The sequence below is a fragment of the Pleurodeles waltl genome, chromosome 8 (genome assembly GCF_031143425.1).
Source record: "Pleurodeles waltl isolate 20211129_DDA chromosome 8, aPleWal1.hap1.20221129, whole genome shotgun sequence".
Taxonomy (NCBI): domain Eukaryota; kingdom Metazoa; phylum Chordata; class Amphibia; order Caudata; family Salamandridae; genus Pleurodeles; species Pleurodeles waltl.
The window spans coordinates 1,482,830,246-1,482,856,735 of record NC_090447.1 but is presented as its reverse complement, the minus strand read 5'-3'; the positions used below and the strand labels follow the sequence as shown (position 1 = coordinate 1,482,856,735).

General features: G+C 50.0%; 1 protein-coding gene across 1 annotated transcript; it reads right to left on the bottom strand.

Annotated features, from left to right (window-relative positions):
• Positions 1–296: 296 nt before the first annotated feature.
• On the bottom strand, positions 297–10,905 carry LOC138248780 (uncharacterized). The gene is made up of 3 exons (XM_069202675.1): positions 10,553–10,905; positions 3,330–3,600; positions 297–2,945 (listed from the first exon to the last, which is right to left on the bottom strand). Exons 2-3 carry the CDS (start codon positions 3,448–3,450, stop codon positions 2,059–2,061), a joined length of 1,008 nt encoding a protein of 335 aa, XP_069058776.1. The 5' UTR covers positions 3,451–3,600; positions 10,553–10,905; the 3' UTR covers positions 297–2,058.
• Between the last annotated feature and the right edge of the window lie 15,585 nt (positions 10,906–26,490).

Sequence of the window (26,490 nt, the reverse complement as noted above, 5' to 3'; positions counted from 1 at the left end):
GGTGCTTGAGATGAAGGGCCCAGCGGAGCGGTGCTTGAGATGAAGGGCCCAGCGGAGCGGTGCTTGAGATGAAGGGCCCAGCGGAGCGGTGCTTGAGATGAAGGGCCCAGCGGAGCGGTGCTTGAGATGAAGGGCCCAGCGGAGCGGTGCTTGAGATGAAGGGCCCAGCGGAGCGGTGCTTGAGATGAAGGGCCCAGCGGAGCGGTGCTTGAGATGAAGGGCCCAGCGGAGCGGTGCTTGAGATGAAGGGCCCAGCGGAGCGGTGCTTGAGATGAAGGGCCCAGCGGAGCGGTGCTTGAGATGAAGGGCCCAGCGGAGCGGTGCTTGAGATGAAGGGCCCAGCGGAGCGGTGCTTGAGATGAAGGGCCCAGCGGAGCGGTGCTTGAGATGAAGGGCCCAGCGGAGCGGTGCTTGAGATGAAGGGCCCAGGGGAGCGGTGCTTGAGATGAAGGGCCCAGGGGAGCGGTGCTTGAGAGGAAGGGCCCAGCGGAGCGGTGCTTGAGAGGAAGGGCCCAGCGGAGCGGTGCTTGAGAGGAAGGGCCCAGCGGAGCGGTGCTTGAGAGGAAGGGCCCAGCGGAGCGGTGTAGAGACGGCGGGGCCCTGTTCAGCGGTGCAGGTCTTAAAGGGCCCTGTTCAGCGGTGCAGGTCTTGAAGGGCCCTGTTCAGCGGTGCAGGTCTTGAAGGGCCCTGTTCAGCGGTGCAGGTCTTGAAGGGCCCTGTTCAGCGGTGCAGGTCTTGAAGGGCCCTGTTCAGCGGTGCAGGTCTTGAAGGGCCCTGTTCAGCGGTGCAGGTCTTGAAGGGCCCTGTTCAGCGGTTCTTGAGACGGCGGTGCCCTGTTCAGCGGTGCAGGTCTTGAAGGGCCCTGTTCAGCGGTTCTTCAGACGGCGGTGCCCTGTTCAGCGGTGCAGGTCTTGAAGGGCCCTGTTCAGCGGTTCTTGAGACGGTGGTGCCCTGTTCAGTGGTGCTGGTCTTGAAGGGCCCTGTTCAGCGGTTCTTGAGACGGCGGTGTCCTGTTCAGCGGTGCTGGTCTTGATGGGCCCTGTTCAGCGGTTCTTGAGACGGCGGTGCCCTGTTCAGCGGTGCTGGTCTTGAAGCGCCCTGTTCAGCGGTTCCTGAGACGGCGGTGCCCTGTTCAGCGGTGCAGGTCTTGAAGGGCCCTGTTCAGCGGTTCATGAGACGGCGGTGCCCTGTTTAGCGGTGCTGGTCTTGAAGGGCCCTGTTCAGCGGTTCTTGAGACGGCGGTGCCCTGTTCAGCGGTGCTGGTCTTGAAGGGCCCTGTTTAGCGGTTCTTGAGACGGCGGTGCCCTGTTCAGCGGTTCTTCACACGTGTCTCCAGGGCACCAGATCCGGACAATAGATGGTGTTCACTCGCCATCCGACTTCTCGCTTGCGGGGCCCTCCTGTGCTGGTGTCCCGTGCGTGTCCTCCTTCACCCCAGGAATGGGGCTGGTTGGGCCCTCCTGGGCTGCTCGCCGTGCTGCCGGACTTGTCGGCCGTGCTGCCCTTGCCATCCTTCCGTGAGTCTCTGTGGCCCTTGCCTCCCTTTGTAGATGTGCCAGGTGGCACCCCACTTCCTGACGGTGCCAGGGTGGTGGCTGTGGAGGCTGCCGTCTCTGTCCTCTCGCGTCGGGCCTTCCCTTTTTTAGTTTTTTTCCCAGGGGGTGGGCTGGCTGTCCCTTTGCTGCTGGCCGATGTAGCTGCCCTCAAAGGTGGTGGACTCCAATATCCCTGGACTATGGTCCTTGTAGGTCCAGGGGCTGTGGTGGCTGAGGTGCTGATTGGCCTTTTACGAGATGGAGGGGGTGGGTCAGGTGATGGAAAGAGGTTAATTTTTTAGAGGAAAAACTTTTTCGGAGCAATGGGAAGGGTAGGTGGAGTGGGTATGGGAGTGGAGGAAGAGGAGGTGGGTGTAGGAGAGTCAAGTGTGCTGTCTTTGGGTGCAGGTGCTTGTGACGGAGGCTGTCGTGAGGTCGATGGCTGTTGGGTGAGTGGCTGCCTGCGTTTGTGTGGTTTGGATGAGGGGGTGACAGACACAGTGGGAGTGGACACAGGGGACGTCTAAATGGCAGTGGGTGTGGTGACTGCACGTGTGCGGAGTGTTCTGGTGGGTGTGCTGGTGATGGACGTAGTGGATGATGATGTTGTGCATGCAAGTGTGAGTGGAGACGTCACAGAGAGGGAGGAAGGAGACGAGGAGGAGGGGGACACAGAGGAGGCAGTGGCTGTTGGCATGTCTGCATGTGGATGTTGCTTGTGTGAATGCTTGTGGTGCTTATGTCTGGATGAGCGGACCTTGGGTGTTGAGGTGTGTGCAGGCTGGTCTGTAGGTGTGTCTGGGATAGGCAGAGGAACAGGTGAGTGGGACTGGGTGGAGGGAGTTGGAGGAGGGAGGCTGGAGACAGGGACAATGGCTGCCGTCAGTGCTGAGGCCAGAGCGTTGAACGATCGCTGATGGGCAGCCTGACCCGAATGAATGCCATCCAGGTATGCATTGCTCCGATGCACCTCCCTTTCTACCCCCTGGATGGCATTCAAAAGGGTAGACTGCCCAACAATGAGCGTCCGGAGGAGGTCATTGACCTCCTCACTGAGGGCAGCAGGGGTAACTGGGGCAGGGCCTGAGGTGCCTGGGGCGAAGGAGATGCCCGCCTTGGTGTGCGAGCGGGCACGGGGCGAACGCTGAGGGGCTGCTTGGAGGGCGGAGCTGGTGCGCTGGGTGGCGGCTGTACCTGTTGTTGCAGTGGGCACGGATGTTGCCGCCACCACAAGGGAGCTCCCTTCCGAGGACGTGTCGGTGTCGCTGATGTCTCCACGTGTCCCCCTTGTGGAGCCCCCCTCGCCCTCCGTCTCACTGGTGAAATCAGAGTCCGTTGCATGGCCCTCCGGGGCCATGTGAGATGCAGCTCCCTCGTGCTCCAATGCCACTTCTCCTCCGCCAGATGATGCTAATGCACACATGAACAGGAAGAGCAGACAAAAAAAGGGGGGGGGGACATAAAGACATGTTGAGTGCATGCATTGGCAACACAGTTGGCGGAGAGGACAGACACAGAAGCCCCCTGCACTACGCTGGGCACTTGGGGTACACTACTCAATCAGTGAGACCTGGCCTACAAGCCAATGGACGACAACTGCACACATAGGTGACACAGGGCCATGGATAGCTGTACTTGGCACCCTACAGAGGTGGAGGGCGGGGACACAGGGCCATGCCTTACCGAGGGGACTGGTATACAGAAAGCGCCCTGGCCTACGGATACCCACATCCCTCCTCCCCCACCCAGACACCTCCACTGCGCGCTAAGATAGCAGAATGTGCTTGTACTCACCCCCTTGTGTCTGCTGTGATGTCCTCACGCGCCCATCCAAATCTGGGTAGGCATCTGCCAGGATCCGGGACATCAGGGGGGTCAATAGACGACTGGCACCCCTCCTACGTTGGGAGGCCATCCCCAGCAGAGCCTCCGCGGTCTTTCTGCTCCCGCGGCGGATGTCCTCCCACGTCTTGCAGCAGTGGGTGCCCCGTCTGTTGTGGACCCCCAAGGTCCGGACGTCCTTGGCGATGGCACGCCAAATGTCTATTTTCTGATGGGCGCTGACCTATGTGACACGTACAGGGAGAGAAAATAAAATATCAACATTTTCTGCATGCTCGATGTGAGTGGCCCCCCCTCCCCACCCTTGCCATGTGGCACATGCTCTCATCTGTTGTTTGATGCATGGGACCCACAATGCAAAAAATAAAGTGCAAGCTTTGGTATAAAGTACAAATATGTAATCAACAAAATGTGTGCGACCACCTAAGGCGAGCACTTCATCAAAAACATATAACCCACGGTGCAAAGTATAAAGTGCACAGTTTCATCCAAAATGCAAATATGGTAACAACCACCTTGCACAGCCATTGGATTTAGCCCAGGGAGCAGAAATATGTAAGAAATCGATTTGCGCAGCATTTCAGGACCGTGGAAAAGTGCAATGTGCCTTAATAAAAGTCATTATTAGCAGCATTCATGGGCGGGCGTTGCATGGGGCTCAAGGGAAAAAAGTGTAGATAAGACCAGTCAGTGCATTCCGCAAAACTAGCAAGGGAAATGCATCTTGTAGGTCTTGTGACTTGCATATCTGGCACATACAGGCAATCCTCTTCTGGGATGTCAGGAGTTATGTCCCCTTAGCCGATACCCTACTATTGGGGGGCGTAGGCAAGCATCATCCGAGCCGGGTATGCAAAGGTCAGAGGAGGGAGGAGGGAGGCTTCACAATCTGGGGCAGGAGTAGCTGGGCCTCAAGGCAGGTAGGTCCTTCATACCTAGGGGTGGATGCACAATGGACTGAGCAGGTGTGCCCTTCATCGCCTGGGGCAGGTTTGGAAGGGCCTTGGAGCAATCAGGCCAGTTTCAGCCCACAGCGGGTCTGGGACACCCTCACAGTAGGCAGGCCCCTCATAACAAGGGACGCATTCAAGCTCTTCTGGGGCTGGTGTTGCAGAACCTCAGTGCAGGTAGGCCCTTCACACCAAGGGGCAGATGTGGAGGGGTCTCTGAGCAAGTAGGTCCTTCATACCCAGGTGCGGGTGTGGAAGGGACTCGGGCATGCAGTCCCCTCATGCCCAGGGGCAGGCGTGGAAGGGTTTCGGTGCAGGCGGGCCCTTCAAACCTGGGGGCAGGTGCGGAAGGGTCTCAGTGCTGACAGGCTCTTCATTCATGGGGCATGTGTGAACTGGCCTCAGACTAGGCAGGCCTTTCATAACCAGTAGCTAGTGAGAACAGCCCCGGGGCATTCAAGCCCTTCTGGGGCTGGTGTGGAAGGGCGTTGGCGCAAGCAGGCCATTGATACCCAGTGGCAAAGGCGGACAGCCTTGGCAGAGGTAGGCCCTTCACATTAGGATATGGGACGGTCCAGGAGGCGGCATGGCCTGCACATCCAAGGGCAGATATGGAACAGCCAGGGGAACGGCAGCACCAGGGGCGCAGACAGGCCTTTGATAGCAGTGGGCGGGAGTGGAAGTGCCTCAAAGCAGGCAGGCCCTTCAAGCTCAGGGACAAGGGTGGGTCGGTACAGGCAAGGCAGACCATTCAATTTGTGTGGAGAGCTGCTTTTTTCCTAAACAAAAAAAAAGCAATTTTACTGTGAACATGGAATACCAAAGCACTCCACGTGACAAGTACCTGCGCATCATGGAAGCCCAGTTATAAACGCACAGGACTCTGCCAGGCAGGTGCCCAGAGACGTGCCTCAGGTGGAAACACATCCGCCCGGCCATAGCAATGAGGTTAGAGGCGGAGGTTTGTTGACTGAGATGGCTCCTCCGGGAGGACACAAAAGGAAGTGTCCTCATTAGCAGGCCATCACTACAGGAACAAGTGCACATGAGAGATGCCAGCACTGTTAGAGGCTGCCCCCACCCCGGGGACGGGGCAACGTCAGCAACCCAGGACAAAGAGCGAGGAAAGAATGGCACATGCACCAAGAGACAACAAGCACTGGTGGAGCCAATGGGTCAGGTTTATGAAAGCACTGTAAAGACAGAACTGTAATGCATGTACATTAATGACTGCCTCCTCCCATTTGTGCTGCTGCCAGGAAAAACACACCATATATTAGTTATTCAATACTTTAATAGCCTTAAAATGGCATGTGTGTGCCATCAAAATTCAAGCTCAGACAACTGGATAAATAAACAAAATGATCATAGCTGTGTGGAAGCAGAGCAATTTTTTTGTGGATGCATACAACTTCTGTCAGGCCAGGTGATAAAAAGGGAGTGGATGCATGCAGAGGTCATAAAAGCAAAAAGTAAAAGTGCAAGGAGCTAGGGCACTGGGAGGAGGGATGTCGAACGGACACAAGTGAGAATGCAGCCAGACAGAGGAAGAGGGCGGCCAGCTAGAGGACGCAAGGAGATCGACCTTTGGCAGCCAAGTGGCCAGACACAAAGAGAATAGTCAGCCAGATAAAGGGGGAAGTGGTCGTCCTGCCAAGCAGGAGGAGTAAGGGTGGGCTGCAACACTTAAATAAAGAATTCAGCCACTAAAACAAGAAAAAAAGAGAGGATGGGAAGCAAAGGACATACGCAGGGCGGCTAGCCAAGGAGAGGAAAAGGCGGCGGGAGGGCAGGAAGTAAAAAAATAAAATAAAATATGAAAGTCAGAGTGTTGGAAGGTAGATATAGATGGAGGAAATGAGGAGTATGGTTAAACGACCAGACAAAGCAGCAGTTTAGTGCTGAAGCTCCATCACAAGAGTAAAGTGGAACTGACACGCATATCCATTACACTATAACACCTAAAGTTGCCACATGAATAGAGCAGGAGCCTTTGTAAACCCAGTTGCGTCAGCATCTACGGCCATATCAACTAAAACCATTTTAAACTGGGTAAAGCTGAGCTTGCCATCACATCGATCAATGGGTTTTGATTCTCTCTCAAATTGTACATCTCTAGGTGTTATCAGACCAGAAAAAACAGAGACAATCTTCATTATCTCTGAACACTTCCCGGATGTGCCCAGTGATCAGCACAGGACACTGGAATACTAATCTACATCTTGACCCATTTTGTAAAGATAAAGTATCATACTTGGCAGTCAGTTATACCACCTAACTGCATTTATGCACACTTCTGGATTCCTCCTAATTTTGTATTTCCAAAGCTGGCCTCCAATTTCCAAGTCCACTGCTGGAGGTTCCAACTTCTTAGCTCACCTGGATGCATTAAAAATGTTTGTCAAAGGGTACACAAAAGACTGCCTCCATCCATGGTCAATCCGGCTACCTCTCCTTCTCAAGCTCTGGAAAGATTTCTAGCTGCTAGCAGTATTTTAGTAGCTGGATATTGGCGTTTTTCCATTGATCCCAGGGAATGGAAACGCCTGGCACTATTGATAAAATTACTTCAGTCTCCTATAACTGGAGACCTCCAACCCAAGTATATGGCAGCTAGGTTACACACGTGTGTGTGTGGCATGGCTATAAACATGGCCCACACGAGGTTCAGTCACTGCATATGGATTACCAGACTTAACTGCCCTAAAGAATTAGGTTCTTAAGAGCCACATATGCTCAAGCATATGCTAAGAATGCCAAACAGCAAAACACCGAGATGGAATTAGTTTGCAAAAGGAAATGCGAACACAGCGATCTGGATAAGAAAAAGGTACAACAGGATTTGGTGGGAAAATAATTGCAGGGGGGAAAGAAGCATTCAACATAAGTTACCAACATGATAATTGCAGCCCACAGTGTTACTCTATCCAGAACCAATATCCTCATGAAACGTGGAGAATTACAACAATGGATCAGTAGTGTTAGTATGGTTGCCATTATCCAGAGTTTTTAATGATATACAGAAATCGAATAAAAAGTAGAAGGCTGGGGCTGTACTGGGCCACCCACATTCCTATTAGCGGTACTAAAGCAATAGAGGTAGGGTACCTGGCGAGTGTTCCTCATGTAGGGTGTCTACCCGGCATTAGAAAAATCAACATGGTGACCAGTTGAAACCAAGAGGCACATGAAGGGAAGTTTGAGTTGAACCGTAAAGCACCAATTCTATTCACGTATCTCCCTTGGGCCAATAAAATCAAGCATACCAGATCAATCCCAAACTAGCCCGCCCTATTTCCCACCAGAGCCAACCACCACTACTGGGAGCAAGGAAGATCCTGGCAGACAGTAAAACAACTCTGCAGAAAGGAGACATTACCAGTCCTAAAGTTACTGGTTTTTCCATTTCGGCTTGACTTTTCCAGTACACTTGATTTTTACTGTATCTCCAGATTTGAACTCCTGCTCTACAACATTATTTTTTGTTTCATAATAAAGTTGTTTTTGGCTTGTGCTTTAGCAACCCACTAGCTCCCCTGCACCAACATGGCTGGCAGATTACATCTTAGCCGCATTACACACTCCACTAATCACATCTGCTGAATCACCACTAAACCATTGAATCCTATAAACACTAACCAATGATGTGCCAATCGCGTGCTGTATGGAACACAATCATTGATTGGTTGATGCAGCTTCTGGACCACACATCGCCAAAAGTCCTTGTTCACAGGATTCAGTTTCACTGACCAACTATATGTAAAGCTGAATGCAGCTAGTCAACGCACACTATTTTACGGCTTACCAAAAGCTTAATTTCACTAGCTGTAACTGGATTGTCTTAAAATGAGGTACTTTTTGTGGCTTCATTGCGTTTCTCACTCCCACTCATTGCCACTGCAGGATCAAGGGGAATAAACACTGACAGTCGTCTGGATGAACTAAGGTTTAAGATTAAGTCCAGTATTAATAGGACTAAGCATCTCCCAGGTAAGTCCCCAACTGCTTTAACTATCTTCCAGAACTCTCACTACTGTTCTAACACTACATCCCAAATCCTCATCTCAGACACGCCACACATCGTGAGCAATCACTACTTCAACTAGCCCTCATTAGACTCACACCTAATCCTTTCTCACCAATACATAACCACAGCTCTTTTGTCTTCAACTACTCAACAATCAAATTGAAACGAAATTTTACGGACAAGGAAGCCAGCCTACAAGCTAACCAGCAAATAAGACAGGCCGACGGGGTGGCAAGTGAATCAAGCCAAAAAGAGTAAAGAGCAGAGCTAGACAGACAAATGTGGAACATATGGTGGGGCAACAAGAGGCAGGGACTGAAAAGGGGCATGGTGTGCAACACAAGGAAACAATACAGACCAGACGAAAGGGACAACTAAGGAAATAGGAGACGAAGGGCATCCATGGGATTCATGTCAGAACCGAGACCATCATCTCAGACACTATATCCAATGCTTAATGCAGTTTTGAAGAGAAAGAAGTGTGTTTTACATTTTGTTGTTATCAAGCGGAAATGTACCTAAAGACTGAACTTGCCTTTGGAAATTCTGCTCCCTTTTACACTTGGACCAATAGCGCAAGCTTTATGAGACCTCCAACCCTATACTTTCAGGTTTATTTAATTGTGTAGATTAAGGTGGGGGCTTTCTAAGTAAGTTTTTTAAGTCGAGCACGCCACAGATATTAACATACAGAATGCTCTGCCTCACGCTTGTATTAAAAAAACAAGTGCGGTGTGGTTTCCAGAATTAGCAGTGTGTTGTGGTTTCATGGATGCCTTTATTTGATAAAATATGCATGCTTAGTGTGCACTTGTTCCTTTAAATACTGTATCATACTTGATTTGTATTTGCAAAATTTCTCATATAGTGTCATTTGAATTTAGCATGTAATACATGTATTTCCCAATTTCGATTGTATTGCACTAATTCCAATTTTCAAAGAAAACTAAGCACGATATGTAATATTATTCTGTGTAAAATGAGGGCGAGGAGTAGATACGGACTAGTGAATGAAACGCAGACTATTGAGACAGGCTAACCTGGGGTCAAATCCTGACTGACTCGCTTGAATAAACTGTGTGATCGTAGCCTGTATAAACCAGCGAGCATCCCAGACGTTTGGATTTCCTCGTTTACAATAGGTTTTGAATTAGATATAGCGCATTCGTCGAAACAAACACAAACAGTAAACAACATGTGTCGTGGGTAGCCTTTCAAGTCGCCTCATTCTCTTATCAACTGAATCGTTTAGCCGACCAGCAATGTTTTTTGTGGGGCATATTCTGATTCGTGTCCACTAAAAACTGACGGATACAAGTCCTGGCTACAATTCGTAAGTGAAATTAAGTGAAATGTCATCAAGTCCCACTGTAATGTTTAAGCCCGCTGAAGATATTTGCCGTTTCGCATAACAGTTGTAACAAAATACCGCGGCACATATACGATTCAACAACTGTATAGGAAGGTCAGGGATCTGACACAAAAAATGTTGCCGGCCGATATCTGAATGTGAGCAGAGATAAAGTTAGGTTTTTTCATCTATCTGAGCGTATGTTCTCGAAGTCTCTCTCTAGTTGCTGTACTAGTTAAGGGTTTGTTTTTCCTTTTCTCTCCAACTCGCTATCCTGCGGCTTTTGATTTGGTTGCCCCGAATGTTTTTTTTAACTAAGTGTGCGAATGCACAACTATCCTTTTGCAGCTCTTCTTTCAATGTGACAGCACCCGGTACCTGTCAACACCCTCACTTCACACGCACTAGTTTAAGTTGCAAGTATACTTTATGAACGCTGCACATACACTATCAATTTTTGAAACTTTACTTTCAGGCTTTCTCGCGGTGCATGTGGGACCCCGCCACATGATGCCGAAATAAAGTCTTTTTATTTATTTTTTAATGATGTTTCCAAGAAACACATACCCGTGGAACTAGGAGCTCCTTCTTTTTAGGGTGGCACACTACACCGATCAGGGGGCTAAGAAAGTTCTCCATCTCCCAGCGAGAGGCGCTGAATAAACTGCATTTTCGACCGCGGGAGGCTCGACATATCAAGTTCAACGAGCAGACGAAAGAGTAAACAGACAAACTAAAGTCAGGCGAGACAATGAAAGACGGGCGTGGATGAGAACAGAGGGTCACCTACCTGGCGTCTCTTCCAGAAGTGTCACTTTTAAATGCCTCGGGCAGAGACGGCTCTTACCTGCGCGGGGCGGTCCCTCTGCAGCCGAGCGGGGGCCCGCTGCCACACGGCCGCCTCCCGTGCGACGCCTGCTCCCGCCTCCGGTGGGTGGGACCAGAGCCGCTGCCGCCGCCCCCTGGCTGCGCTCAGACTCTGCCGCTGGAGCAGGTGCCGTGCGGAGCCCCAGGCCCGGAGCGCCCGGCACACGGGTCCGCCCCTCGGGCTGGCCTCGCCACTCCCTGCCCGGGGCGCGGTCTGAGGCCCGTAGACACGGAAGACAGACTAGGCGACGCCGCCTCAGTGGACGCCTGGTCCTGCCCTTGCCGGTGTTCTATCTTTAGCCGCTCCCCGTCCGAATCGGGTCGGCTCTATTATGTGCGCATGCGCAGAACTGTGCGCATGCGCACCGGCGATAACACCGAACCTAAGCCGCCATACTGAAAAGGACAAATCTGAAAATCATGTCACCGCAAAACAGTTAATTTCAGACTTTCATAGTGCGATTTATAAATGTGCCTAGCGCACTTATTTATGACTGTTGCGTTCCCGATATACCCTGAATCAGGAATCACCTCGCGGCATAATTGTTATGGGCGCAACACGGGTAGTAATAAAATCACACTGACACTGATGTCTGCTTCCATGCCTCGCGCCGTCTGCCTTCGCGCGCAGCCCACGGCTCTTTTATTAAACTTTGCTTAACTCCCGGTCAAAACCAACTGCCCCTCCTATAACAGGGGTGATGGCCCGCACGTGTTGCTTTGAGCCCACCCCTCGCATACCTGGTATGCACCAATGACGTAGACATAACATTCCTCCTCAACTTGGATTTAAAACAAAAATCGTAAAACTGACAACAAAAACACACAATAGATAAAGTCATGGCATATGACCTCCCGACCCACATTACACACCAGTGCATTCAGTCCACACTTCCCGGACGAGCACTGAGGGACCCCGTACCTCCTCACGAGTCCAACTAATACCTCACATAGTCTTTCAGTTTTTCAGGAGCCGATGTACGGGGTCGTAGGCTATACCTGTCCATGCCTCCTCTCTGGCCAAACGCTGATGTCACCTCAGCTGATGGCACCTCAGCTCCAATTCTCTCCTCTCTCCTGTCAGGCGCTGTCAATGATGTGTTGTACCTTTCTTCCGAGTCTTCACCGGCTTGGACGGGACCAGTTCTCACAGACTCCTCATCGCCCAAACACGGTTCGTTGCTGACTTCAAGCCTTTCGGACTCCCTGGGTTTTCCATGATATAGCTTGAACCACAAGATGTTTCTCGTTACGGTTTAATTTTTTCTCATGGCTGTTATCAATGTTCCTTTTACTCGTGTGACGGTCCATACTTTTGGTTCAAACAGAGTTTGGAATTTTCCACCCGAATGTCTGTTTTTTAGCAGGACCACATCGCCAACCTGCAAATACCTCATCCGAGCTCTCCTTCTTTTTGACATTCGCTCATTCTGAATGTGTCTTCGTTTCAAATTCGCTTCCACTTGTTTCTGTTTTACTGTTGTGCGTCCCACATGAGGGATGACATCTCTTACTTCCCGTTGGATACATATTGAACTCGGGGACACTCCCGTCGTGCTGTGTGGCGTCAGACGGTACTCTCTGAGGAATTCAAAAATGGCACAGTCCAGGTTCCTTTCTTTTGCCACCGCTATTCTCAAAAATTTGTTTAAAGTCCTCATAAATCGCTCCGCCTCTCCATTGGCTTGGGGCCATCGCGGCGTGATTTTTATGTGTTGGATTGCATGTGATGCCAGATATGATGCAAAATCATGACTTGAAAACGGGGGACCATTGTCAGTTCTCAGCTCTTGTATTATCCCATGGGTAGCCATTATTTTCTCCAAACAGGGTATGATCCTCTCAGTGACAGTGGATTCCAGCAACTCCACCTCTGGATATTTTGAGAAATCATCAATTACTACTAGCATGTGTCGTCCATCTGGTAGACTTCCTAGGTCTGCACTGGCTCTCTGCCAGGGATTGGTCGGGATGGGCTCAGTGATGATGGGGGGTGGCGGCTCCGTCGGCCCCACCAGTTGGCACACATGGCACCTTTGTATAGTTTGCTCCACCTGTGTATCCATGTCCGGAAACCACACTTTGCTCCTCAGTCTCGCTTTGGTTTTCACGATGCCCTGATGAGCAACATGGGCCAAGTCAACGGTCCTTTGTCTCAGCCGTTCAGGGATGACCAGACGGTGACCTCGCAAAAGGCACTGTTCTGACGACACTGCCAGTTCATGTCTGACTCGAAACAGTGCTTTCAATGTGTTGGTGGCCTCTGTGGTTCTCAGCGATAGGTTTTGTTTCAGCAGGTGCCACCTTCCATCACTAACACATGAAATGGCCATTTGTAATACTTCATCCTCCTTTGTGGTCTCTTGTATTTCGTTGAGGGACATGGGCAAAGGCCGCGATCTCTACACTATCAGTCTTACATACTCCTCGGTATGCTCCATTTCCTCTTCTTCGCCTGCTGTAACTGGCCGTGCATGTCGCGATAGATAGTCAGCAGGATTATGAGTACCTGGGCGATATATGACTGAAAACTGATATCCCTGTAGTTGAAGAACCCATTTCTCGATTCTCGGGGGAGGCTGCGACCCCGTCTTGTTGAACAGTGGAATGAGTGGCTTGTGATCTGTGTATATTTCAAAAGGGTGACCGTAGATGTACAGATGGAAGTGTCGACATGCCCAGTTTACCGCCAGTGCCTCTTTCTCTATGTGAGAATATCGTTGTTCCGTGGGTGTCAACGCTCTGCTGGCATATGCAACGGGTGCCCACTCGCCTTCTTTTCCTCTTTGTGATAGCACGGCTCCGAGCCCTACGGGGCTGGCATCTACTGACAGTTCCGTAGCCTTGGTAGGGTAAAAAAACACTAAGGTTGTCTCTGCAGACAGTGCCTTTTTCGTGTCCTGAAATGCCTTTTCGTGTGTCCGATTCCATTCCCATGGGGTGTGGGCTTTTGTCAATTCACGCAGTGGGGCGGTGAGGGAAGTCAGATTTTGAATGAACCTGCCACAGTAAGTTACCATTCCCAGGAAACTACGAACACCTGTGACCGATGTGGGGGCCGTCGCGGACTTAATGTCCGCCACCTTCTCTGGATCAGGTTGGACACCTTTCTCTGAAAAATGGTACCCAAAGAAAGCGATATCCTGCCTCAGGAATTCACATTTTTCCTGGTGTAATGTCAGTCCATTCGTGTGTAATCTTTGGAACACAGCTCTCAGCCTTTGTAGGTGGACCTCCACCGTGGGCGCATGCACTAAGATATCATCACTCACATTGATGACTCCATCTAATCCGGCCAGCACTCCTCTTATGGTGTCCTGGAAGACCTCTGCTGCACTGGCAATGCCAAAACGTAGGCGTTTGTATCTCCTCAGTCCCACATGGGTGGAGAACGTGGTGATTGCTCTAGACTCGGGGGCTAGCATGAGCTGATGATATCCTGCTCTCAGGTCCATTTTTGAAAACCATTTGGATCCGCTGACTTCAGTCACAACGTCATCCACCGTGGGAGTTAGGTGCCGTTCCCTCCGAATGGCCACATTGGGAAGGCGCATATCTACACATATGCGTACCTCGCCTGGTTGTTTTGGTTTTCGTGTGACGACAATGGGCGACACCCATGGAGTTGGCCCTTCCACCTTTTCAATGATGTCCGCCTCTTCCAGTTTCTTCAGCTCAGCCTCCACCTGCGGCCTGAGGTGAAAAGCTATACGCCTGTGTTTTAGTGCCACCGGTTCTATGGAGTGGTCTATGTGCAGCTTTATTTGACGGTCCTTGAGACAGCCTATCCCTTGGAACAACTCGGCGTACTCTCCTTGCAGATTCTCCAACTCTTCCGCGTGTATGCTGAATGCAAACGCTACCAACTTCAGTTCTTCAGCCGTTCGACAGCTGAGTAACATTCCTGTCCCGATCTTGGTGACGTACACTTTGGCTTGCACAGTTGTCTCGTCATGAGTGATACTTGTCCTGAACATTCCTGCCATTGGGAGCGGTTGGGTGGATCCGAACGCGAACACCTGTACTGCCGTGTGGCGGAGAGTCGGGGGATTTGGCATGTGTTTCAATGCTGATTGCGCTATTATGTTGATTGAGGCCCCGGTGTCAATTAGGGCTGTTACTTGGTGTCCAGCCACCTGCACTTTGCATTTTGGAATTTTCTTCCGGATTTGACTACCTGGTTCCGCAGCGTGAATAATGTACACTATCCCTTCTGGCTCATCGTCATCATCCATGTCTGGACTAAGATCTGGGGGTTGGATTGTTTTTACTCCTTGACTTGTCCTTTGCGTGTCTCCCCTTACTCTGTGATTTGAACGACAGACCTTTGCGAAGTGATTTAATTTTTGACAATTTGTGCATTGTTTCCCCATAGCTGGGCATTTGCCTTGATGTGGGAACGGTCCTCCGCACATGTAACAGGATCGGTGACTTCCGATTGATTTTGTCTCGTCTTTTCTTCTTGTTGCGACTCCTGCGGCCACGACATTCACTGGTTCTGTTTTAAAGTGTTGCGCAAGCACCGACTCCATGTGTGCCGCTCTTACTCTGGATAGTTCTTTCGACCTGCCCATGGTCAGCATATCCTCCATTGTCATGCCTGGGATTTGTAGAATGTGCTCTCTGAGTTTTGTGGAATGACATCCTTGAATAAATTGCGCCCTTAGTTCATCATTGGTATCTGGTAATGTGCATGTGCTGGCCAGTTGCCTTAATCTGACGTAGTAGGTGTCCACCGACTCCTCTGGTTGTTGTCTGGCTTGTCTCAGAATAAAACGCTCATAGTCAGGATTCGCCATTGGTTCAAAGTATGCCGTTATTGCTCTTTTTAAAGTTTGGTAATTGAATGGGGGTCCTTCTTCCGTCACTGTTTTGCAAATTTTGTGCAGCATCACTCCTCCCATGTGAAGAAGCATCGGCCTTTGTCTCTCTGGGTGTAACGCGGTGGCTGCAAAATAGTTTTCTAGGCGTTCCACCCATAGTTTCCACTTGGCAGCTTGTGCTGACGGAGGCCCCTCCATGACAAAAGGTTCTAATGTTGGGAATGTGGCCATCTTATTGATTCTTCCACTTAGGTGAGTCTTCCTTTGAAAAAATGAGAAAGTAAATCTTTTCTTCTCTTTTTTTTTTTTTTTGACTAAAGTTCGTGTTTTATGACCAAGCCTCTTTTTTTTTTTTTTTTTTGTTGGGGGGGGGAGGGGGCACTGCTTTGGATAAGAAAATCACCGCCCCAAAGGATCCACTCCGTTTGATGTCCCCGTATGTCTTGCCTCTGAATCAGAGTAAGCGGTCGGCTTGGCGTGTCGACGTGTGAGCCCGCTCACCTTCTGTGCTCCGGCCGTGAGCCCTTTTTCTCCCCAGGTGCGTGTCAAACGTTTTCTCCGAGCAGTCGCTTTTTCCTATTCAGCGCGCTCGAACGACCGCGTTGTTCTTTCCCGCTCGTCGCCAATTTGTTGCGTTCCCGATATACCCTGAATCAGGAATCACCTCGCGGCATAATTGTTACGGGCGCAACACGCGTTGTAATAAAATCACACTGACACTGATGTCTGCTTCCATGCCTCGCGCCGTCTGCCTTCGCACGCAGCCCACGGCTCTTTTATTAAACTTTGCTTAACTCCCGGTCAAAACCAACTGCCCCTCCTATAACAGGGGTGATGGCCCGCACGTGTTACACCACACGCTTTGAGCCCACCCCTCGCATACCTGGTATGCACCAATGACGTAGACATAACAATGACCAGCAGTGAGTATTATTACCACTAAGTTTACGAAAATAAATTTGTCATAAATATTTACTTTATAGAATGGTACAATATAACCTGTATACGAGGCGTTTGGCTGTTTACCTACAGAAAGTCGGCGTGTATGTTACTGTTTTAAACATTCCCGTTGCATTAGCATTGGAGCGCCTCCTGTTCAAGATGGCCGCACCTTCGCTTTTGGCGGCGCAGCAGCATAACAACCATGTATCACACGAGGTACCTACTGGACAGTCGTTTGCTCGCGCCCCTTGTCCGTTAACTCGTCTTAACTGCTCTGGTATCGTGAGAGTCTTTGGGTCGAGAGACGAATCTGGATAAATGGCGGGAGCGTTACCTCTGTCTATAGCAACCTCCGGTTTGCGTGGAGCAGTGTTTACTTTGAGGCACTTTTTATACACGCCAACAATTGCATTTTTTTCAAGATTTGACCTACATTGAAGAATTCCTTTTCTTTCGATTACGCATCCATAATAATAGTACAGAGGTGGGGGTCTTACAAGACCGACTCTTAAAATGCTTGTGAAGCTAACTTAACAAGTTAAATGTTGAAAATTTACATTCGTTTGAAAAAGGTGTGTAGGAGGCTGGTGTGGCTTATAGTGGGTACTTACACCTTGTGCCAGGTCCAGTTATCCCTTATTAGTAGTGTTCTGGCAGGTTAGGCTGGTAGAGGTAGCTATAGCAGAGCAGCTTAGGCCGAACTAGGAGACATGCAAAGCTCCTACTATACCACCTATATCATAAGAAACACAACTCAGAGTTACTAAAAATAAAGGTACTTTATTTTAGTGACAATGTGCCAAAATATCTCTGAGGATATACTCCCTTAGGAGATAAGTAAAATACACAAAATGTACACACAAACCAAAATCAGGTAAGTCAACAGAAAAGTAGTGCAAACACTGTAGAATACAATAGGATACAATAGGCCTAGGGGCAACACAAACCATATACTCCAAAAGTGGAATGCGAACCATGAATGGACTCCAGGCCTAGTGTAATATGTAGAGGGTCGCTGGGAGTGTCAGAAAACACTAAGGGTGTCCAAGATACCCCACCACAAGACCCTGAAAAGTAGGAGTAAAGTTACCCTACTACACCAGAAAGACAGTAAAATCGAGATAGGGGATTCTGCAAAGACAACAATTGACTGCAAAGCACTGAAGACAGATTCCTGGACCTGAGGACCTGCAAAGGAAGTCCAAGAGTCACGCAAGTGTCCCAGGGGGCAGGAGCCTACTAAACCCCGGATGAAGGTGCAAAAGGACTGCCTCCTGATGGAAGAAGCTGAAGATTCTGCAACAACAGAAGGTGCCAGGAACTTCTCCTTTGGTCAGAAGATGTCCCACGGCGTGCTGGAGGATGCAGAGTTGTTTGCATGCAGAAAGACCGCAAACAAGCCTTGCTAGGTGCAAGAGTCGCGGTTGAGGATTTTGGGTGCTGCCAGGGCCCAGGAAGGACCAGAAGATCACCACTTGGAGGAGGAGACAGAGGGGGCGCTCAGCAACACAGAGAGCCCACGCAGAAGCAGGTAGCACCCACAGAAGCTCCTGAACAAGCGTTAAGAAGATCTGAGCACGACAGTCATCTCAGCACAACAAAAGGAGATCTCTTTCTTGCAGTCAAACGGGGTCACCGTCTTGCTGGCATGAGAAAGATGAAAAGCTTGGCAGGCCCTAAGGTGATGAATTTTTACTTCATTATTTGCTTTGCTTTCTAATATAATATAAATACATATATTTGCTGTGTACATTACAGTGGAGAATAACTTTAGAATATTTTCCTTTCACTGTTGTGACTATTTTTAAACGTGTGCTTTCAACATGCTAATCTCCTTTTAGGAACCTCATGGTGAAATAATAATGTCTTCTTTGAACTGAGAAGTGCATTCCAGAGATTTTCGTCAGCTCGGTCATTAGTGAAAGCAAAACAACCGCTAGTCTTCTTCTTCTCTCTTCGACCCGGATCTTCATCTTCAGAAGGGTGGGTAGTGGCTCCTGCCCTAACTGGACAGTCCATCGTGGACTGGACTCTGTCCCCTTCTTTTGCAGGACCTCTTTGTAAGGAAATGCCTCCTTGGCATGGTTACCCCCTGACTTTTTGCCTTTGCTGATGCTATGTTTTGAATTGAAAGTGTGCTGAGGCCTGCTAAGCAGGCCCCAGCACCAGTGTTCTTTCCCTAACCTGTACTTTTGATTCCACCATTGGCACACCCTGGCATCCAGATAAGTCCCTTATAACTGGTACCTCTGGTACCAAGGGTCCTGATGCCAGGGAAGGTCTCTAAGGGCTGCAGCATGTATTATGCCACCCTAGAGACCCTTCACTCAGCACAGACACACTGCTTACCAGCTTGTGTGTACTAGTGAGAACAAAATGAGTAAGTCGACATGGCACTCCCCTCAGGGTGCCATGCCAGCCTCTCACTGCCTATGCAGTATAGGTAAGACACCCCTCTAGCAGGCCTTACAGCCCTAAGGCAGGGTGCACTATGCCATAGGTGAGGGTACCAGTGCATGAGCACTGTGCCCCTACAGTGCCTAAGCAAAACCTTAGACATTGTAAGTGCAGGGTAGCCATAAGAGTATATGGTCTGGGAGTCTGTTTTACACGAACTCCACAGCACCATAATGGCTACACTGAAAACTGGGAAGTTTGGTATCAAACTTCTCAGCACAATAAATGCACACTGATGCCAGTGTACATTTTATTGTAAAATACACCACAGAGGGCACCTTAGAGGTGCCCCCTGAAACTTAACCGACTATCTGTGTAGGCTGACTGGTTCCAGCAGCCTGCCACACTAGAGACATGTTGCTGGCCCCATGGGGAGAGTGCCTTTGTCACTCTGAGGCCAGTAACAAAGCCTGCACTGGGTGGAGATGCTAACACCTCCCCCAGGCAGGAGCTGTAACACCTGGCGGTGAGCCTCAAAGGCTCACCCCTTTGTCACAGCACCGCAGGACACTCCAGCTAGTGGAGTTGCCCCGCCCCCTCCGGCCCCGGCCCCCACTTTTGGCGGCAAGGCCGGAGAAAATAATGAGAATAACAAGGAGGAGTCACTGGCCAGTCAGGACAGCCCCTAAGGTGTCCTGAGCTGAGGTGACTTTAACTTTTAGAAATCCTCCATCTTTCAGATGGAGGATTCCCCCAATAGGATTAGGGATGTGACCCCCTCCCCTTGGGAGGAGGCACAAAGAGGGTGTACTCACCCTCAGGGCTAGTAGCCATTGGCTACTAACCCCCCAGACCTAAACACGCCCTTAAATTTAGTATTTAAGGGCTCTCCCTGAACCTAGAAACTAGATTCCTGCAACAACAAGAAGAAGGACTGCCTAGCTGAAAACCCCTGCAGAGGAAGACCAGAAGACAACAACTGCCTTGGCTCCAGAAACTCACCGGCCTGTCTCCTGCCTTCCAAAGAACTCTGCTCCAGCGACGCCTTCCAAAGGGACCAGCGACCTCTGCATCCTCTGAGGACTGCCCTGCTTCGACGACGACAAGAAACTCCCGAGGACAGCGGACCTGCTCCAAAAAGACTGCAACTTTATCCAAAGGAGCAGCTTTAAAGAACCCTGCAATCTCCCCGCAAGAAGCGTGAGACTTGCAACACTGCACCCGGCGACCCCGACTCGGCTGGTGGAGAACCAACACCTCAGGGAGGACCCCCGGACTACTCTACGACTGTGAGTACCAAAACCTGTCCCCCCTGAGCCCCCACAGCGCCGCCTGCAGAGGGAATCCCGAGGCTTCCCCTGACCGCGACTCTCTGAAACCTAAGTCCCGACGCCTGGAAAAGACCCTGCACCCGCAGCCCCCAGGACCTGAAGGACCGGACTTTCACAGCAGAAGTGACCCCCAGGAGTCCCTCTCCCTTGCCCAAGTGGAGGTTTCCCTGAGGAAGCCCCCCCTTGCCTGCCTGCAGCGCTGAAGAGATCCCTTGATCTCTCATTGACTTCCATTGCGAACCCGACGCTTGTTCTAACACTGCACCCGGCCGCCCCCGCGCCGCTGAGGGTGAAATTTCTGTGTGGGCTTGTGTCCCCCCCCGGTGCCCTACAAAACCCCCCTGGTCTGCCCCCCGAGGACGCGGGTACTTACCTGCTGGCAGACTGGAACCGGGGCACCCCCTTCTCTCCATTGGAGCCTATGCGTTTTGGGCACCACTTTGAACCCTGCACCTGACCGGCCCTGAGCTGCTGGTGTGGTAACTTTGGGGTTGCTCTGAACCCCCAACGGTGGGCTATCTTGGACCAAGAACTAAACCCTGTAAGTGTCTTACTTACCTGGTAAAACTAACAAAAACTTACCTCCCCCAGGAACTGTGAAAATTGCACGAAGTGTCCACTTTTAAAATAGCTATTTGTGAATAACTTGAAAAGTATACATGCAATTGAAATGATTCAAAGTTCCTAATGTACTTACCGGCAATACCTTTCAAACAAGATATTACATGTTAAATTTGAACCTGTGGTTCTTAAAATAAACTAAGAAAATATATTTTTCTATAACAAAACCTATTGGCTGGATTTGTCTCTGAGTGTGTGTACCTCATTTATTGTCTATGTGTATGTACAACAAATGCTTAACACTACTCCTTGGATAATCCTACTGCTCGACCACACTACCACAAAATAGAGCATTAGTATTATCTCTTTTTACCACTATTTTACCTCTAAGGGGAACCCTTGGACTCTGTGCATGCTATTCCTTACTTTGAAATAGCACATACAGAGCCAACTTCCTACACTCTTCTACCGAAATCCACCTTTGGTTTCTTCTTCACTGGTCCTGTGCTTGCACAATCCCATTTCTAAGTCCTCTCATTAGTCTTCGGGAAGACCAGGTATTTACCTCAGCTCTCCCGGTCGCTGGGGGTATCTCAGGTACTCACCTCTTGGGGTCCCTCGTTTTTCCAGCTTCCCTCTAACGACTCCATATCCTTCGGTGGGTGACTTCACTTTGCATTCCACTAATTTAGTATATGGCTTGGTTCTCCCCTAGGGTCCTAACTATTTTTCACTAATCCTTGCCAATGCCTGTTGTTCCTTGTGCCAATTCTTAATTATTACTGTGTGTATATACGCCTTCAGGTAATCTAGTGTTGTGTTACTATAATAAAGTACCTTTATTTTGTAACACTGTCTGCTCTCTTCCGGAACTGCATGGATCCTACATCACAGGTGGTGGTCTGGAGTGGTTCCCTTGGTCCTCTCTGCCAGCTGTCCAGCTGGGGAAACAGTAAGCCCTTTCCTGTCTTTGCAGGACAGTACCCCTGTGCACCACGACTCTTGCAACTACCAAGGCTTGTTTGTTCCTGCTCCAAGGGATCTTCAAGTTTTGTGTAGCCATGGCCCCCAACACTTTCTCCTGCCATTCACAGTCTCCTTTCTGCTGCTTCAGCAGGTGTGCTGAGTGGACCTCACTGCGACGTGCTGTGCTTGCTGCCAGGGGTAGCCTGTGGGGGCTGCATCCTCCTCTGGTGAATCTCCCGACTGCTGAGGGTCACCCTGGACTACCCTCCTTGGATGGAGTCCCCTAGGCCTTGCTGGTCCTCTTCATGCTTGGAACTCGTCCTCTCTTGCATTTGCCAATGTTTGTTGGCGGTCTTCCTGCACCACTAACCACAATGCAACCCAACAGCCGACGTGGTACATCGTCTGCATCACTTCAGAAACTCCTCTTCAGCTCCTGTGCTGCACAGCTGGTCTTCTTTGTCCCACGTTGACCCGGACCTGCATCTACAGAAGGGTGGGTAGTGGCTTCTGCCACAACCGGACAGTCCATCACAAACTGGACTTGGTCCCCTTCCTTTACAGGTCCTCTTGTGCCAGAATCCACCTTTGGATTCTTCCAGTCTGGTCTGGGTCTTGCACAGTCCTTTCCCTAATTCCTCCTGTTTGTTTTGAGGAAAACCAGGTACTTACCTCTGCTCTCCTGGTTGTCACTCTGGTACTTATCTCTTGGGGTTCCTAGTTCTTCCAGCTCCCCTCTAATGACTCCATATCCTCAGGTGGGGGGGGGGGGGGACTATTTTGCATTCCATTTTTTTTAGTATATGGTTTGGCTCTCCGCTAGGGCCCTAACTATTTTCCATTACTTTTGCTAATGCTTATTGCTTTTTATGCTCTTTACTGATTGCTAATGTTTATATAATAGTGTGTCTACTTACCTCCAGTTGGGGCACTGCCTATCAATATTCTAGTATTTGTGTTACACTAATAAAGTACCTTTATGTTTGTAACACTGTGTGGTTCTTTCATGTGTGATAGTGCTGTGTGGCTATAATGTTATTGCTTAAGCTTTGCATGTCTTCAAGAAAGGTCTTGGCTGCTCATCCACAACTAGCTCTACAGAGCCCTGGCTTCCTAGACACTGCCAACATTCACTAATAGGGGTCGCCTGGACCTAGTATAAAGGTGCCAACACCATAGGTGTCCACCACACACCAGGCCATCTTCATACAGGGATCCAGAGAAATGTGCTGTGTTAACTGACAAGTGGTTTGTTAACAAGGTTAACAAGGCACTGAAGAAGCATGGCTCTGAACCAAAAGGAGAAAGGAAGGAACTCTCCATAGACTGGTTTCAAACTATAGGGGGTAAGGGCTAGGAAAATTCCCAAAGTTTCAAAGGGGGACAGAAACAGCAGAGGGATTGGGTTTCAAGTGAGGAACAAAGGAAGCTAACGGAAGGTTCTTCAAACCCCAAAGAGATAACCTTTTTTATTAATATCACAAAGTGTGACATTACAATATAAACTGTCACATGAAAGGCTTTGTACCAGCTGCATTTATCATATCTAGTGTGCTGGCTATGAGGTAAGGGACCCAAAAGACACCTGTTGTACTCAGCCTAGTTGCTGTGCACAATTGGGAAAGGGACACAATTGCCTTGAACCACATTCACCCATGCAGTGGGGTCTATGTCAGAAGCTACTATCAGTGCCAATGGCACAGGTTTAGTAGCCATTGGGGAGGACTTTGAGTATTTAATTGCCAGAGAAGGAGGAAATCAGTGGCTGAAGGTCTCTTGGACATTGATCTGGTTTCCCTTGGCTTAGTACTAGGACAGAAAGCCTACATGGCACAGGCTGCATGCCAGTTTCATGGTGAGTCTTGGCCTGCTGTTGATTTGCTAAGAGCAGGACAAGGCAGTTAGCGAATAAGGGCAAGCTGTCAGAAGGCACTGGCCATTGTATCCACTGCCCCTTCCCCAAACATGGAGGAGAGTGGACAACCTAAAGCAGAGCAGCTGTTGGAGTCTGGGTCCCTGCCACAGCAGCAAGGGTTTTTATCTGCTTGAGGACCTAACTCGGAGGAATTCAGCAAGGCACAGGTTGAGGAAGGTGCATTTGTGGGACTTAGGAAGGAAGCCGTAGAGCAGGTCAACAAAAGAGTGGTTGGTAGACGCTGTTGGCTGGGAGGATGACCTACTACATAGTGAGCTGACAAATCCCGAGCCTTGTGCTAGTAAGAGGCTACTGGGTCTACTAGAGCACAGGAGCTTAATGTTGTCACTGGTCCACAAAGTGCCCTTGTTAAGGCATCTGGGCATTCGAAAGACACAGAATAGGTTAGATCCTCTGTCGCACTGGCTAGGGATATAAAGAGACAGGGATATTCTCTAGAACCTGTCCTACTGGTCAGCTGACTTGTATGTATGGTGTTAAGACCAAGGCACAGTTGAACGAGTTACTTATCTTTGGTAACACTTTGGGGGTCATTATGACCCCAGCGGTCGGTGTAATAGTGGAGGTATTACCGCCAACAGGCTGGTGGTACATACCTCCACTATTATGACATTGGCCGTTTGACCAAAGCCAAACCGCCAAGTTAACACACCAACCGCCACGGCAGTAATAACCGCCGGGCTGGAGACCACAGTCTCCAGCCCGGTGGCCGTCACTAAGCTGCCCATGGCATTATGACCCCGCCCACCGCCATGGTTTCTGTACTGCCACGGAAACCATGGCTGTAGGCACTATCAGTGCCAGGGAATTCCTTCCCTAGCACTGATAGGGGTCTCCCCCGACCCCCTCTCCAGAGTCCTCCCCTCCTCCACCCCCCCACATATACACACATACACTCACAAACATACATCCAGGCACACACGCAATCACACGACACAATATGTAGGTACACAGATACTGACTCATGCACACATGCATTACACACGCATACATGCATTCAAACACAGTCACACACACACCCATACACGCACACAACACCTCCCACCCCCCTCTCCTGTTGGAGACCTCCACTTACCTGCTTGCAGGGGGTCCTCCGGCAGGAGACGGGACATGGCGCTCCTGCCAGCAGCAGCCTCTGCCAGCAAAATACAGCCAGGCCGTATCATGGAACATTGTGTAGGGGAGTGCCTCCTTCACTCCAAGGGAGATTCCTTTGTTCTTCTAGTGCTGGCTGTTGCAGTTACTGGCAGAAGCTGAAGATACAATTTTGCAGAAGTCGTCTTTGCTTCTTTGTCGCAGTTTGTAGAGTTCCTGGAGGGTCCGGATATAGTTTCTTCGGTAAGAAGGTGAAGTAAAGGATGCTGAGGATTCCTGCTGGAGTCTTGCAATCCGAATCTGAAGAACCACCCAAGAGAGATACCCTAAATATTCTTGAAAGAGGGATTGGTCAGCTAAACAGGTAAGCACCTATCAGGGGATGGCTCTGACGTCACCTGCTGGCACTGGCCACTCAGATGCTCCCAGACCTCCCTGCCAACCTGGAATCCAAGATGGCAAAACCAAGGGGCCCTCCTGAGGAGCTCTGAGCACCACCCATGGGGTGGTGATGGACAGGGGAGTGGTCAATCCCTTGTCCACTTTCGTGCCAGAGTAGGGATTGGAGGTCTCTGAACCGGTGTAAACTGGATTATGCAAGGAGGGCACCATCTGAACATTTCCAGAGGCACTGGGAGGCAACCCCTGCCATGCCAGTAATACCTATTTGCAAAGGGACAGGGTGTAGCACCTGTAGGAAGTTGGCTCTGTATGTACTATTTCAAAGTAAGAAATAGCATGCACAGAGTCCAAGGGTTCCCCTTAGAGGTAAGATAGTGGCAAAAAGAGATAATTCTAATGCTCTATTTTTTGTTAGTGTGGTCGAGCAGTAGGCTTATCAGAGGGTAGTGTTAAGCATTTGTTGTACACACACAGACAATAAATGAGGAACACACACTCAAAGACAATTCCAGGCCAATAGGTTTTCATATCGAAAAATATATTTTCTTAGTTTATTTTAAGAACCACAGGTTCAAGATTTACAAACAATACTTTAAATGAAAGGCATTTCACTCAGGTATCTTTGGAACTTTGAATCATCACAATAGCATGTACAGTTTTGGCAAAAATGGCAAGCTATTTTAAAAATGGACACTGCAAAAATCAACAGTTCCTGGGGGAGGTAAGTATATGTTAGTTTCACAGGTAAGTAAAGCACTTACAGGGTTCAAAGTTGGGTCCAAGATAGCCCACTGTTGGGGGTTCAAGGCAACCCCAAAGTTACCTCACCAGCAGCTCAGGGCCGGTCAGGTGCAGAGGTCAAAGTGGTGCCCAAAACACATTGGTGGTCATTCCAACCCTGGCGGTCGGTGTTAAAGCGGCGGCCAACCCGCCAACAGGCAGGCGGTAAAAAAAATGGAATTCTGACCCTAGCTGAAACCGCCAACACAGACCGCCACTTTAACACTCCGACCGCCACGGCGGGACAAACAAACAGCGCGGCGGTCACCACCAACAGACAGGCGGCGGACAATGTACCGCCCACCCTATCATAACTCACCAATCCGCCACCTTTTCCGGGGCGGGAGCCCCGCCGATAAAAACACGGCGGAAACAGACTACGAACGGGAAAACGCTCACCTCTACACACTCCACGAGGAATCTGGACAGCATGGAACCCGAACTACACATCTTACCAGCAATTGTCTACCTGCTCCTCTACCAGGAGCACGAACGCCGGCGCAGAAGACAACGGTGAGTACTGCACCTACGACACAGGGGAGGGGGGAGGAGAAAAGGTTACGGGCACACACATACGCAACACCCCCCCCCCCCCCCCCCCCCAACTACCTACACACCAATGCAGAGCAACAACTCAGAGTGACACCCCTCAAACCCCCCGGAAGAATGCAAAGACAAAAAAATA

What these genes read in the sequence shown, in the direction of transcription:
- LOC138248780 (XM_069202675.1), bottom strand. Translation starts at nt 3,450, where the DNA reads ATGGCCTCCCAACGTAGGAGGGGTGCCAGTCGTCTATTGACCCCCCTG. An exon ending in ATCACAGCAGACACAAGGGG is followed by an intron (nt 2,946 to 3,329) that starts GTGAGTACAAGC and finishes TGTGTGCATTAG; the next exon opens with CATCATCTGGCGGAGGAGAA.